The sequence below is a fragment of the Hyperolius riggenbachi genome, chromosome 12 (assembly GCF_040937935.1).
Source record: "Hyperolius riggenbachi isolate aHypRig1 chromosome 12, aHypRig1.pri, whole genome shotgun sequence".
In the NCBI taxonomy this organism is placed as follows: Eukaryota; Metazoa; Chordata; class Amphibia; order Anura; family Hyperoliidae; genus Hyperolius; species Hyperolius riggenbachi.
The window spans coordinates 118,768,048-118,783,451 of record NC_090657.1 but is presented as its reverse complement, the minus strand read 5'-3'; the positions used below and the strand labels follow the sequence as shown (position 1 = coordinate 118,783,451).

At 45.4% G+C, this 15,404-nt stretch overlaps 1 protein-coding gene across 2 annotated transcripts in view; it reads right to left on the bottom strand.

The window, feature by feature from the left end:
• FDXR (ferredoxin reductase) overlaps positions 1-15,404 on the bottom strand; it is a 317,763-nt gene that overhangs the window by 215,150 nt on the left and 87,209 nt on the right. Inside the window, exons 4-5 of one of the 2 annotated variants that reach the window (XM_068263200.1) lie at positions 3,363-3,485; positions 3,173-3,286 (exon numbers count right to left, since the gene is read on the bottom strand). In XM_068263200.1, the coding sequence (XP_068119301.1) occupies positions 3,173-3,286; positions 3,363-3,485 (237 nt within the window). The remainder of the gene's footprint in view (positions 1-3,172; positions 3,287-3,362; positions 3,486-15,404) is intronic. The other variant, XM_068263201.1, reaches the window with a different exon arrangement.

Here is a 15,404-nt window from a genome sequence, read left to right as displayed (position 1 = left end):
GTTCTGGGACCCGCGGCCGCCCCCCATTAGGCTGTGTGCACCGCCCGCCAGTTCTGCTGCCACGTGCCACCCATGATGCCGCCGGGCCCGGCCTCCGAGTCCGACGACTCTGAGCTCTGCGGCCTATCCTGTCTCCTCCAAAGCTGTGACGCAGCGCTGCCTAAGTCTGCTGATGGCGGCGGCTGCCGCCCGCTCTGCTGCCCTGGCCCTGCCTGATTGTCACAGACACGGTCCCAGCAGGAGGGGAACTGCGCGGAGATGAGGGAGAGCTGTGCGGACGGCGGGGAAGGGTGGCAATCTCCCCCCTCCTTCCCTCACCTTAGGTGCTCTCCCTCCCTCGCTGTCCCGTCCATTACTGTCCGGGTGGCTGGCAGCGGCAGGCGGGACTTACCTCCGTCTCGCTCCAGCGCCGGAAGTTCGGGTGCGCAGCCGCTGCTCTGGTCTGGACCAGACCGGAGTAGCGGCAGATCCATCCGGCGCTGCGACGAGACGGAGGTAAGTTCCTCCCGCCGCTGCCAGCCACCCGGAAAGCGAGGGAGGGAGAGCACCTAAGGTGAGGGAAGGAGGGGGGAGATTGACCCCCTTCCCCGCCGTCCACACAGCTCTCCCTCATCTCTGCGCTGTTCCCCTCCTGCTGGGGAGGGGCACACCTGGCTACCTACTTTGGGGACATATACCCCTGCCTACATATACTGGGGACACATATACACCTGGCTACATATACTGGGCATATATACCCCTGCCTACATATACTGGGTATATATACTGGGCACATATACCCCTGACTATATATACTGGGCACATATTATACCCCTGACTACATATACTGGGCACATATAACCCTGACTATATATACTGGGCACATATACCCGACTATATATACTGGGCACATATACCCCTGACTATATATACTGGGCACATATACCCCTGCCTACATATACTGGGCACATATACCCCTGACTATATATACTGGGCACATATACCCCTGGCTACATATACTGGGCACATATACCCCTGGCTACATATACCCCTGGCTACATATACTGGGCACATATACCCCTGCCTACATATACTGGACACATATACCCCTGGCTACATATACTGGGCACATATATCCCCTGACTATATATACTGGGCACATATTATCCCCCCTGGTTACATATACTCGGCACATATACCCCTGGCTACATATACTGGGAACATATATCCCTGGCTACATATACTGGGCACATATACCCCTGACTATATATACTGGGCACATATTATACCCCTGGCTACATATACTGGGCACATATACCCCTGGCTACATATACTGGGCACATATACCCCTGACTATATATACTGGACACATATTCTACCCCTGGCTAGATATACTGGGCATATATACCCCTGGCTACATATACCCCTGGCTACATATACTGGGCATATATACCCCTGGCTACATATACCCCTGGCTACATATACTGGGCACATATAACCCCGACTACATATACTGGGCACATATACACCTGGCAACATATACTGGGCACATATACCCCTGGCTACATATACTGGGCACATATACCCCCGACTACATATACCCCCACTACATACACTGGGCACATATACCCCTGACTATATATACTGGGGACATATACCCCTGACTACATATACTGGGGACATATACCCCTGACTACATATACTGGGGACATATACCCCTGGCTATATATACTGGGGACATATACCTCTGGCTATATATACTGGGGACATATACCCCTGGCTATATATACTAAGAACATATACCCCTGCCTACATATACTGGGCATATATACCCCTGGCTACATATACTGGGGACATATACCCCTGCCTACATATACTGGGCACATATACCCCTGGCTACCTGTTCTGGGGACATCTATACTGCTGGCCACCTATTCTGGGCACACCTATAGACCTGGGGCTACCTATTTTTGGGGAACCACTGCTGTCAGATTGAGTGCATTTTGGGGAACTGCTGCCAGGTGAGAGGTGTCTACCATATTAAGGGGGCATTCTGCCTATTTATGTGAAATGCTATTTATGTGCCTCATGACTGCTGAATTTGTCTTGTTGGGAGCCTCATGGTTACTGAATTTGTCTTGTTGGGGGCCTCATGATTTGTTGGGGGCCTCAAGATTGCTGAATTTGTCTTGTTAGGGGCCTCATGATTGCTGAATTTGTCTTGTTGGGGGCCTCATGATTGCTAAATTTGTCTTGTTGGGGACCTCATGATTGCTGAGTTAGTCATGTTGAGGGCCTCATGTTTGCGGAATTTGTCTTGATGGGGGGGGGGGGGGGCTCATGATTGCTGAATTTGTCTTGGAACATGCTGGAAGGTACATACTGAGGGAGGGTGGGTGAGCGTGAGCCTGCTAACCTCCATGTACATTTAGCTCCACCCATAACCACACCCACATTTGGCCACGCCCCTTCACCTTAGGGGGCGCATTAATAGTCTTTGTCCCCGGGCGATGAAAACCCTAGCTACGCCTCTGCAGGCGGGCGGGGGGGGGGGGGGGGGATGGGGTAGGGGGGTTGGTTGTCGACCGGGGGGCGCCTTCACGATCTTTGCCTCAGGCAGCAGAAAGTCCAGGACCGGCCCTGGTTTTAAGAAGGCAAATCACACTGCTTTTTAGTAGAAGGCTTATCAGTCTCATTTAGCCCCCTATACTTTCCTAGTGGGTTTAGGTCACCCTGAGCTGCTTGGTTACTATTGTACTAGTCCAAGCCCTATCCCATACAGCCATATCAATCCCTGCCATGCACTGAGGAGGACCAAAAGTCAGAAACAGGCTGTCTGCATGTTGGGTTGATGTGGCTCTATAACATTTAAAGCTATAGGTTTGCTATACACCAGTGGTTCTGGATGTAAACCTGGCTTCGGGGGCATAAAGAGATCATTTGCACATTCAGTAGCAGTGCATTGTGGGTAACTACAGATGTTCACTTAAAGCTGAATTATCGCAAGTACCTTCTGTTTTAAGAAGGTAAATCACACTGAGCACTTGAGGAGGATTTTTCAGTCCCCTATATACTTTCCTAGTGGTTTTGGGTTATCCCGAGCTGCTAAGGTATTCAATAAATGTTACAAACCATCTTATAAAACACAAAAAGAAGTAATAATTAGAAGCTTACAGAATTTTATTTCACTCACATGTCTGTTGTCCGGAAGCCCATTGTACCAGCCCACAAAGTCTCTGGCTGAATACACTCCAGGTAAATCTTCTCCAGGAATCCCCAGCTTCTGTTTGTCCTCAGCTCCATAGCTCTGTAACACAGGAAAAGCCATCAGAAGAGACTGACAAAACAGGACACAGTAATCCAAGACCATTCTCTGCTCTCACCAAGACAATAGCATGGTATGCTTTCTGCAGTTCTTCTATTGTTACAGCTGTCCCCACTGCCACATTCCCCAGGAAACTGCAGCGCTCTGAATGGGCGGTCTGTGTGAAAGTGTTGATAACATTCTAAAATAAAACAATTAAGTTGTGAGTAGCAAATGATGCAGAATTCAGAGAGCATAACAAATCACCCTATTCCATCTTCAACTACTTTTTCTTCCCAAACAGCCAGTGTAGCCAAACGTCTGTGTATTTATGAATTCTCCATAAATATATAGTTAACCACTTCACAAATGAGGGGGTTTTACCCATTGAGCACCAGAGCAATTTTCACCTTTCAGCGCTCCTTCCATTCATTATCACAATGAAATGAACTATATCTTGTTATTTTGCCACCAATTAGGCTTTCTTTGGGTGGTACATTAGTACATTATGCCAATAAGTATTTTATGCTAAATGATTTTTAATGGGAAAATAAGAAAAAAAAAATGGAAAAATATAATTTTTCAGTTTTTGGCCATTATAGTTTTTAAATAAATGCTTGTTACCGTAATTAAAATCCACACAATTTGCCCATTTATACCGGTTTTTACACCGTTTAAAATTATGTCCCTATCACAATTTCCGGTGCCAATATTTTATTTTGAAATAAAAGGAGCATTTTTTCAGTTTTGCATCTATCCCTAATTGAAAGCCCATAATTTATAAAGTAACAGTAATATACCCTCTTGACATACATATTTAAAAAAAAGAAAAAAATTTTAAAAAAAAAGTTAAATCCCTAAGGTAACTATTTATTTACCCCCCCCCCCCCCCAAAAAAAAAAAAAACCAAAATGGTAAGCATTGGGGCGTGTGGGAGGTAATGGGTTAATTTAAAATGTAAAAATATGTATTTGTATTTAAAAAAAAATGCTTTTAGATTTAGTTTTACTATTTGGCCATAAGATGGTCAAAGTCAGTCATTATTTTTTTTCGTTTTTTGCGTCCTGAAAGCTTAGGATGTCCAACATCCATCCAACGTTGTGCTGGGCAGGTCTACTTACACCACTGCTAAGTTTGTGTACATTTGGCTCCACCTATGACCAGTCCTATGTTCTGTTGGATGGCCATGCCCATTTTTTGGCATGGCATGTTTTCCAGCCCTGCAAGGCCCAGTGTCAGTAAAAAAGTATTTAAAAGGTTGGTGACACTGTCACCATTTCATGAGGAACTACAAGTACAAACTTAGAATGGAGGATTCACTTCACCTCCTTTGGGAACATCAGTCAAATAATGGTGGGGTTTTGAAGCGTAACCAGTTTTCACCAAACTACCACTTCAGATAGATATTCTTCTACTAAATATGAAACATTTTTACTTTATAGTACAGTACAACAATTTTCTCTACAATGTAGCAAGTAGTGTGTTCAAGGACTTTGTGAAAAAGCTCAGACAAGCTCTGGAAAACTTGAAACAGCCATGTCTGTTTGGATTACAGAGAGGAATATATGGGAGCAGCAAAGTTTCTCGGTCAAATCAGTATTTGGTCGAGGGATTATTTAAGCCATTGGTTTGTTGTTTTTGTGCTAAACCACAACATTGTACTACTGCAAAGTATTTGGCGTTTTCGTTTTCCGATTAGTACAGGTGTACAGTCATGGCCAAAAGTTTTAAGAAAGGCCCAAATACTGGTTTTAACAAAGTATGCAGCGTCAGTATCTTTAGATCTTTTTGTCAGTTGTTTCTGTGGTGTATTGATGTATAACTTACAAGCATTTCTTAAGTTTCAAAGGTGTTTATTGACAGTTACATTGGGTTTATGCAAAGAGTTAATATTTGCAGTTTTAGCCTTTCATTTTTGAGACCTCTGCAATTTACCCTGGCATGCTGTCAATTAACTTCTGGGCCAAATCCTGACTGATGGCAACACATTCTTTCATAATCAATACTTGAAATTTGTCAGAATTTGTGAGTTGTTTATTTGTTCACCTACCTCTTGAGGATTGACCACAAGTTCTCAATTAGATGATGGTCTGGATAGTTTCCTGGCCATGAACTCAACATTTCAATGTTTTATTCCCTGAGCCACTCAGTTATCACTTTGGCCTTATGGCACGGTGCTCCATCATACTATAAAATACATTGTTCCTAAGCAAAATTGTGAGTGAGCCTACTCCCTTGGATGAGACACCGTCCCACACATGAATCGTCTCAGGATGCTTTACTGTTGGCAGGTGACTGATGGTGACACTCACCGTTTCTTCTCCAGACAATCATTTTACCAGGTGCCCCAAACATTTGGAAAGCTGCTTCATCAGAAACAATTACATTAACCCAGTCCTTGGCAGTCCAAGCCATGTACGTTTTTGCAGAATATCAGCCTGTCCCTGATATTTTCTTGGAGAGAAGTAGTTTTTTGCTGCCCTTCTTGGCACCAGGCCATTATCCAAACGTCTTCCCCCTCACTAAGCATGCAGATGCAATTACACCTACCTGCTGCCATTCCTGAGCAAGGTGGTGGCACCCCGATCCTGCAGCTCCATCCTCTTTAAGAGACAGTTCTTGTGCTTTCTGGACTTTCTTGGGCACCCTGAAGCCTTCTTCACAACAACTGAACCTTTGTCCTTGAAGTTGTTGATGATCCAATAAACAGTTGATTTCGGTGCAATCTTAGGAGCATCAATATCCTTGCCGGTGAAGCCCTTTTTATGCAACGCAATGATGGCTGCACGTTTCCTTGCAGTTAACCATGGTTAACCTCGTTGATGGTAAGCCCGAGTCAGGCTCGGGGTTGGAAATTCGCAGCTTTGATCGGTAACCCCAAGTCTGACTCGTGGTGAACGCCACAAGGTCTATGTAGAGCATAGAGCACAGCAGGCATTTGAACTTACCTCCCCCGGGAGCCATTCTTCTTGTCCTCGAGGCTCTGGATCCCTCTGGTGAGATCACTGTCTGTCATGACAACAGCCAGCGATCTCACTATAGGGGTACAGCGTCACCCGGAGGACGGATGGAGAACTGCAGTGTTGGATCCCAGGGATGTGAGTAAGTGCAGGGGCTGCTGCAGGCTTTCTGGCAGCATGACACGGTTTTAAGGTCAAAAAGCATGCAAGAAGAGGGAGGTTAAAAGAGGAAGAACAATGATTTTAAAGAGACTAACAAAATGTTGAGCCTTATTTCTTCCATCCTATAAGTTCCTATGCCTGTTCTAATGTGGTCTGTCTTACTGCAGCCTTTAGTAGTTGCACTGCCTCTGTAATAAATCTTATCTCCTTTCATCTGTCGGCTCTGTCGGGCTGAGGCTGGAATGTGTGGAATTTGCAGCACTGCTTGTCATTGGCAGAAACATTACACACCCTCTCCAAGCTCTGCATGAGTCACACAGTAAGCTGTTCTCAGCGTATCATACTCTGGTTAGAAGCCATGTCATTTGTTTGTGAACACTGCCTAAAACGGTTAATTACAAGCCAGGAATGCAGCAGGGAGTGGCAGAAACAGCACAGAGGAGCCCAGGAGAACATAATAAAGAGAATGGTATGCTGTTTATTGTAAGACTCAGAGTACAGATTCTCTTTAAGCATTAATTTCATTTTAAAGCATCCAGTCTGCAATTCTAGCTCAATTAGCATGACTGAATAATCTCCAGCATTGTGCTCGACCACGCTCTTACTTGAGTTAAATGAGAAGATTACCGAATACCGGCCGAATACTTTTGCAACCCACTGTATCATGATGGCAATCCCATAGGGGTTACATTTATTGCTATTGAGGTCCTAAATACACCACCTAGCAATATTCTCGTTAGTGCCTTTTAAAAGACACTAACAAAATCCTCTTCAGCATCCCCGGTATATACAGCTACTGTCTTAACCTTTTAATCTTCTGTTTACAATCCACTTGTATTAATCTTTTCTCAATGCATTTAATATTTTTATAACCTATATACATACACAGATGTTTCTCAAAAAGGATTGATAGATTTTTTTTTTGTTGCGTATATATTGAAAACAACCACCTGCTTATATCTGTGAACTTGTTTATACTAGATTGCTTCTTTTGCTGCTTGCTTTCTTTCTTTTGTAGACCAATTTTTATGTTGTATCTTATATTCACCACTAGATGGAGAGCCACCCTGGGAATACCATCTAACAGTATTTAGATCACAACCACAACCTGAATATTCTATATCACCAGGCCATAAAAAGTATTATTATACTATATTTTCTCTATTTTTCCTTCCCTTTCCTTTTTTTCCCCTCTTTGCCTCCCACCTGTCCCTTACGATATATAATTTTTCACACCGTTCCCACCACCAGCTACACTTACCTAAAGGATTATTAGGAATACCTGTGCAATTTCTCATTAATGCAATCATCTAATCAACCAATCACATCGCAGTTGCTTCAATGCATTTAGGGGTGTGGTCCTGGTCAAGACAATCTCCTGTTTGGTTAACAATGGTTAACTCCAAACTGAATGTCAGAATGAGAAAGAAAGGTGATTTAAGCAATTTTGAGCGTGGCATGGTTGTTGGTGCCAGACAGGCCGATCTGAGTATTTCACAATCTGCTCAGTTACTGGGATTTTCACGCACAACCATTTCTAGGGTTTACAAAGAATGGTGTGAAAAGGCAAAAACATCCAGTATGCGGCAGTCCTGTGGGCGAAAATGCCTGGTTGATGCTAGAGGTCAGAGGAGAATGGGCCTACTGATTCAAGCTGATAGAAGAGCAACGCTGACTGTAAACCACTCATTACAACCGAGGTATGCAGCAAAGCATTTGTGAAGCCACAACACACACAACCTTGAGGCAGATGGGCTACAACAGCAAAGGACCCCATCGGATACTACTCATCTCCACTACAAATAGGAAAAAGAGGCTAAAATTTGCACAAGCTCACCCAAATTGGACAGTTGAAGAGTGGAAAAATGTTGCTTGGTCTGAGGAGTCTCGATAAGAGTCAGAATTCGGCGTAAACAGAATGAGAACATGGATCCATCATGCCTTGTTACCACTGTGCAGGCTGGTGGTGGTGTACTGGTGTGGGGGGATGTTTTCTTGGCACACTTTAGGCCCTTAGTGCCAATTGGGCATAGTTTAAATGCCATAGGCTACCTGAGCATTGTTTTTGACCATGTCCATCCGTTCATGACCACCTCTGATGGCCACTTCCAGCAGGATAATGCACCATGTCACAAAGCTCAAATCATTTCAAATTGGTTTCTTGAACATGACAATGAGTTCACTGTCCTAAAATGGCCCCCACAGTCACCAGATCTCAAATAAATAGAGTATCTTTGGGATGCGATGGAATGGGAGCTTCGTGCCCTGGATGTGCATCCCACAAATCTCCAACTGCAAGATGCTTTCCTATCAATATGGGCCAACATTTCTAAAGAATGCTTTCAGCACCTTGTTGAATCAATGCCACGTAGAATTAAGGTGAAGGCGAAAGGGGGTCAAACACCATATTAGTATGGTGTTCCCAATAATCCTTTAGGTGAGTGTATAAACACTGGTTCTTTCCTCCCCACAATACATCTAATAATCTGAACACTTGGTATAGTGCTTTCCTCCTGTCGGACTCAAAGCGCTCAAGAGCTGCAGCCACTGGGACGTGCTCAAGAGGCCACCCTGCAGTGTTAGGGAGTCTTGCCTAAGGACTCCTTACTGAATAGGTACGGACCCTAGCCAGGATTCAAACCTTAGTCTTCCATGTCAAAGGTGGTGCCCTTAACCAGTACACTATCCAGCTACTGTATAATGGCCACAGACCAAACAGTCTACGTTCCAGCACTGCCCACCCCATCACATAGCGGTGTGTGCGCGTGCTCACCACAGAGCGCACACACACACTGACAACACGTCTTCCGATAGCTCAACGTGCATGCGCGGACCTATGTTATCCTCCCTCTCGCCAGCAGGCATGATCAGTCGGATCTGCCATTCATTAAGATGGCCACGGAGCTTCCTGAAAATGACAGTCCAAGTGTGGTGACTCTAGAGAGAGTCTCATCCCCCACTATTAACCAGCCCACCCAGTGGCATAGCTAAGGAGCTATGGGCCCCAGTGTGAATTTTACATGGGGCCCCCCAGCACTCCATACATAACAATTGATACAACGTACCAAAACCTGCCAACAACCACTACAGTGTCAGATGAGCAAAAGGGGATGGAGAAAAGCTTGTTGATCATTATCATTCAAAGTATTTATAGAAGTGATCATTACAAGGACAGGACCAATAAAGTGCTAATACTGCAGATGAGGGAGGGCCCTACAGGGCCCTGGTGCGGTCGAGACCTGTGCCTCGACACTGCGCCCATCCCCATCCACGCCCCCCCACTCAGGCATAGTAATAAACTGAATACACCTTCATTTAGTACAAATACGCATTGGCCTGTACTGAAGAATAACAGGTAAATATTGGTTTCTTTTAGAATATCCACTGTACACTCTACATTACTCTCTGAACTAAACTATTTGTGACTGTTTTTTTGGACACTACCTCTATGGATTGTGACAGGTATGTGTACGCATAGTACATTTGAATTGATGGTGTGACTGACAGCCATATAGCACCGCTAGGTTGTTTGTGTATAAATAATTATTTAATATTAGGATTGCTTAAAGGGATACTGTAGGGGGGGGGGGGGGGGGGGGGGGGTTGGGGGAAAATTAGCTGAACTTACCCGGGGCTTCTAATGGTCGCCCGCAGACATCCTGTGCACGCGCAGCCACTCACCGATGCTCTGGCCCCGCCTCCGGTTCACTTCTGGAATTTCTGACTTTAAAGTCAGAAAACCACTGCGCCTGCGTTGCCGTGTCCTCGATCCCGCTGATGTCATCAAGAGCGCACAGCGCAGGCCCAGTATGGTCTGTGTCTGCGCAGTACTCTCCTGGTGACATCAGCGGGAGCCAGGACACGGCAACGCAGGCGCAGTGGTTTTCTGACTGTAAAGTCAGAAATTCCAGAAGTGAACTGGAGGCGGGGCCGGAGCATCGGTGAGTGGCTGCGCGGGCACAGGATTTCTGCGGGGGACCATTAGAAGCCCAGGGTAAGTTCAGCTCATTTCCCCCCGACCCCCTACAGTATCCCTTTAAGAAACAATATGTTTCATTGTTTGCTACAATATGCTATATTGATCTCTGACTTCTTATGGAGGTAGAAAGACAAAAAGAAAGAACAATCGAGAGCCCCCAATAGTGTATTATTGTTAATATAAGGTAATCTTCAATTTGTACAGCAGATATGGATATACTCACAAGTCTGGGTTGCCAACCTCAGGCAACTACTCCAATCGCATATGGGGATATTAAGCCTGTCCCCACTCAGGCTAAGAAGTCGCTCTCCGTAGAAGAAAAATAAGGGTGTACACACCCATCCACCAGGTGGATAATGATATTTGTAGTAGGTACAGAGGGGCCAGCAGAATAAAAATTAGTGATCTATTAAAACCAAATAAAAAATTGGGGGACCGGGGTGGATCCGTGTTATATATATATATATGACACAACCACCATATATGATATCCAGAAAAATATATATTTAATCAGTACTCCACATAAAATTATGCAACGCGTTTTGCGAGTCCCAAGCCCGCTTCCTCAGGCAAATACAAGAGCAGGAGTAACTGCAATACAAACAAACAATAGCACACACAAAAAAAATAACATTACAGCTAAGAATGTATACATTGCATCATCACAAACAGAAACACATCAAAAGCTATTTAATGTTGGTTCCCCATTGGTGTGAGAACTCTATGTATGTACATATATGTGCATACTGTATATGTGCACATGCACCTGTAGAAAAAGGTGGTGTTGTCAGTATAGGATGTGCCTGGGCTTTGACCAGCAGTACTCCAGACAGACCACGTAGTTGAAGAAAATCAGCCGACACCATCCAAAGTATTTCTCATGCTCTTTTATTTTAAATCCATCACAGCAGATAATGCAACGTTTCGAGGTAAAACCTCTTTATCAAGCTCTTGCTGATTTTGGTTGCATCAAGTGATGCTGATGCGGACCTCGGGTCGCATGCACTGACATTTTTTTCGTCGTAAGGCGTCAGTGCATAGGTTTTGCCTTGTAGATGCGTATTTCCGGTCGCATGCGCCGGATGTGACGTTTTTTGGCAATCGTGAACCCGGAAGTGGACGCTACGACGTTCTAGCGTGCGTTCCAAGCAGTGGCTGGCCGACTCCATGATGGAGGGTGATTGATTTGCCACCAGGGTAAGACATACACTATTTAAGTAGTGATAGGGGAGGGAAGCGATTGGTTCTGATGATGTGCCACATGTGTTAACCCTCCTGGCGGTTTGCAAAAAAATCGCCAGGGGGCAGCAAATCTTTTTTTTTTAATTTTTTTTTTTTTTTTCATGTAGCGAGACAAAGTCTCGCTACATGATAGCCGCTGCTCAGCGGCATCCCCCCAGCCCCTCCGATCGCCGCCGGCGATCGGAGATCCGGAGATCCCGTTCAAAGAACGGGATCTCCTGGAGGGCTTCCCCCGTCGCCATGGCGACGGGCGGGATGACGTCACCGACGTCGTGACGTCAGAGGGGACTCCGATCTGCCCCATAGCGCTGCCTGGCACTGATTGGCCAGGCAGCGCACGGGGTCTGGGGGGGGGGGGCGGCCGCGGCGAGAGGAATTGCGGCGGATCGGCGGGTAGCGGCGGCGATCGGGCACTGCACGCAGCTAGCAAAGTGCTAGCTGCGTGCAGCAAAAAAAAAATTATGCAAATCGGCCCAGCGGGGCCTGAGCGGTGCCTTCCGGCGGCATAGCCCGAACTCAGTTCGGGCTTACCGCCAGGAAGGTTAAGGCGCAAAACGGCTGTAGACCCTTTACTGCCTGTACCTCTCTCTAAGATGCTGGTCTGTGTAATATTTTGCTATTTGATTTTAAATTGAAGCAATAAAATGACGTTTTACCCGGATGTGAACCATTGCCGTTTCTCTACTCTCAAGTGTTGATCTATGGATGGATGAGTTGCACTCCTGAGCTGGTGATTTATCCTGTGCATGGACTCTTCTGCAATTAGTAAAGCTCTTGCTGTGTGTTAGTGCAGAATGCATCTCAACAATCACATTTACAGTGGGTTGCAAAAGTATTCGGCCCCCTTGAAGTTTTCCACATTTTGTCACATTACTGCCACAAACATGCATCAATTTTATTGGAATTCCACGTGAAAGACCAATACAAAGTGGTGTATATGTGAGAAGTGGATCGAAAATCATACATCATTCCAAACATTTTTTACAAATAAATAACTGCAAAGTGGAGTGTGCGTAATTATTCGGCCCCCTGAGTCAATACTTTGTAGAACATCCTTTTGCTGCAATTACAGCTGCCAGTCTTTTAGGGTATGTCTCTACCAGCTTTGCACATCTAGAGACTGAAATCCTTGCCCATTCTTCTTTGCAAAACCGCTCCACCTCAGTCAGATTAGATGGACAGCGTTTGTGAACAGCAGTTTTAAGATCTTGCCACAGATTCTCGATTGGATTTAGAGCTGGACTTTGACTGGGCCATTCTAACACATAGATAGGTTTTGTTTTAAACCATTCCATTGTTGCCCTGGCTTTAGGTTTAGGGTCATTGTCCTGCTGGAAGGTGAACCTCCGCCCCAGTCTCAAGTCTTTTGCAGTCTCCAAGAGGTTTTCTTCCAAGTTTGCCCTGTATTTGGCTCCATCCATCTTCCCATCAACTCTGACCAGCTTCTCTGTCCCTGCTGAAGAGAAGCACCCCACCGAGCATGATGCTGCCACCACCATATTTGACAGTGGGGATGGTGTGTTCAGAGTGATGTGCAGTGTTCGTTTTCTGCCACACATAGCGTTTTGCATTTTTGCCAAAAAGTTCCATTTTGGTCTCATCTGACCAGACCACCTTCTTCCACATGGTTGCTGTGTCCCCCACATGGCTTGTGGCAAACTGCAAATGGGACTTCTTATGCTTTCTGTTAACAATGCCTTTCTTCTTGCCACTCTTCCATAAAGGCCAACTTTGTACAGTGCATGACTAATAGTTGTCCTATGGACAGAGTCTCCCACCTGAGCTGTAGATCTCTGCAGCTCGTCCAGAGTCACCATGGGCCTCTTGACTGCATTTCTGATCAGCGCTCTCCTTGTTCAGCCTGTGAGTTTAGGTGGACGGCCTTGTCTTGGTAGGTGTACACTTGTGCCATACTCCTTCCATCTCTGAATGATCACTTGAACAGTGCTCCGTGGGATGTTCAAGGCTTTGGAAATCTTTTTGTAGCCTAAGCCTGCTTTAAATTTCTCAATAACTTGATCCCTGACCTGTCTTGTGTGTTCTTTGGACTTCACGGTGTTGTTGCTCACAATATTTTCTTAGACAACCTCTGAGGCCCTCACAGAGCAGCTGTATTTGTACGGACATTAGATTACACACAGGTGCACTCTATTTAGTCATTAGCACTCATCAGGCAATGTCTATAGGCAACTGACTGCACTCAGATCAAAGGGGGCCGAATAATTATGCACACACCACTTTGTAGTTATTAATTTGTAAAAAATGTTTGGAATCATGTATGATTTTTGTTCCACTTCTCATGTGTACACCACTTTGTATTGGTCTTTCATGTGGAATTCCAATAAAATTTATTCATGTTTGTGGCAGTAATATGACAAAATGTGGAAAATTTCAAGGGGGCCGAATACTTTTGCAACCCACTGTATATAGTCATCATAGAGTGTATACAGCCAATAAAAACTCTCAATCAATCTCACCAATCATAATGGTCCATATATCAAGTGGACCTGATGGGGATCTAGGCTGCTGTATACTAATTGGTACATTTAAATGTGGCCACCCCCCTTCCCCACACACCCACCTTGGTACGCAGCCAGGTCCCTCATTAACCAGCTGCTCACCGCTGCCTCCCTCCAGGCCGCAGGAGCGGACCTGAGTGGAAACTAGCGTGATGACACGCTCGTGACCGCACACATGCGCAGTCACAGCATGTCTGGCTCGCCAATAGAGACGCGAGCGGCGGGGTCCGCCTGCCGCTACACGTCATAGATGTTACACGAGGGACATGACCGCAACCAATCAAGAGCATCCAGGAAGTAAACAAAGCGGCATGCGACCATATGGTCGCATATGTCACTATGGTGACGATAGTAAAAACCTTATAGCACAAAAACAAATTGAGCACAAAAGTAAATAAAGAACAATTCCATGTTCATGATAGTAAAAACCTTGCCACATGCGACTAAACTGTCGCATGCGGCGGTGTTTACAGGGCACAAGATGTGTGCCCATAACATCGGTCAGTCACAAATCAGTCACCATCCAAATTGCCACAGGGACTTTCTCAGAATAACACATAATCACACTAAAACCAGAATAGAGTCACATATAGTTACATTCATACCCACATAGTTGTCATTACTAGTATGCAAGATCAAAGTAGGATCAGGTGAACGACTCAATATGTCACTGTGGAGCCAGAATTGTATGGTCCCCAGAATCACCCCACTTCCCCACACACCCACCTTGGTACTTACGCTTGAACTGCACGCAAGGAACCTTACGGAGTACCTCAGGGTCAAGCGTATAACAAGAGGAATGCGATCCAATGTCGCCCCAATGTTTCCTACCGATAAAACGTTTTGCGACAAATGGAGCAAGATATGGAACAGAGCCTCTTTTGACTCCATGGTACTGACGATTGAGCGCATACAGGAAGAACTGACAAAATTGGCGTCTCAGCGCATAGAATTGATGAACAAAGAGTTAATCACAATAGAAGAATATGAGGTGTTCCAGGAGGAACTAACAGCTAACCTTGAACATCATGAGAAACAAATACAAGCGGTAAAACGTGAAAAATACCAAAGAAATGAACATACAGCACAGGGTTTGTGTATAACTGGCAGAGACCGGTACAGAGATCTCGTCTCCCCCGCAGGCCTCGCCAAGGAAGGAGACCGGGAAACGAACCAAGAGGCAGTCAGTCTGAAACACCTGATGTTCCTTCTAGTTCCTCCCAAGAACGGTCATCGGATTTAGCATCAGGTCCAGAAGG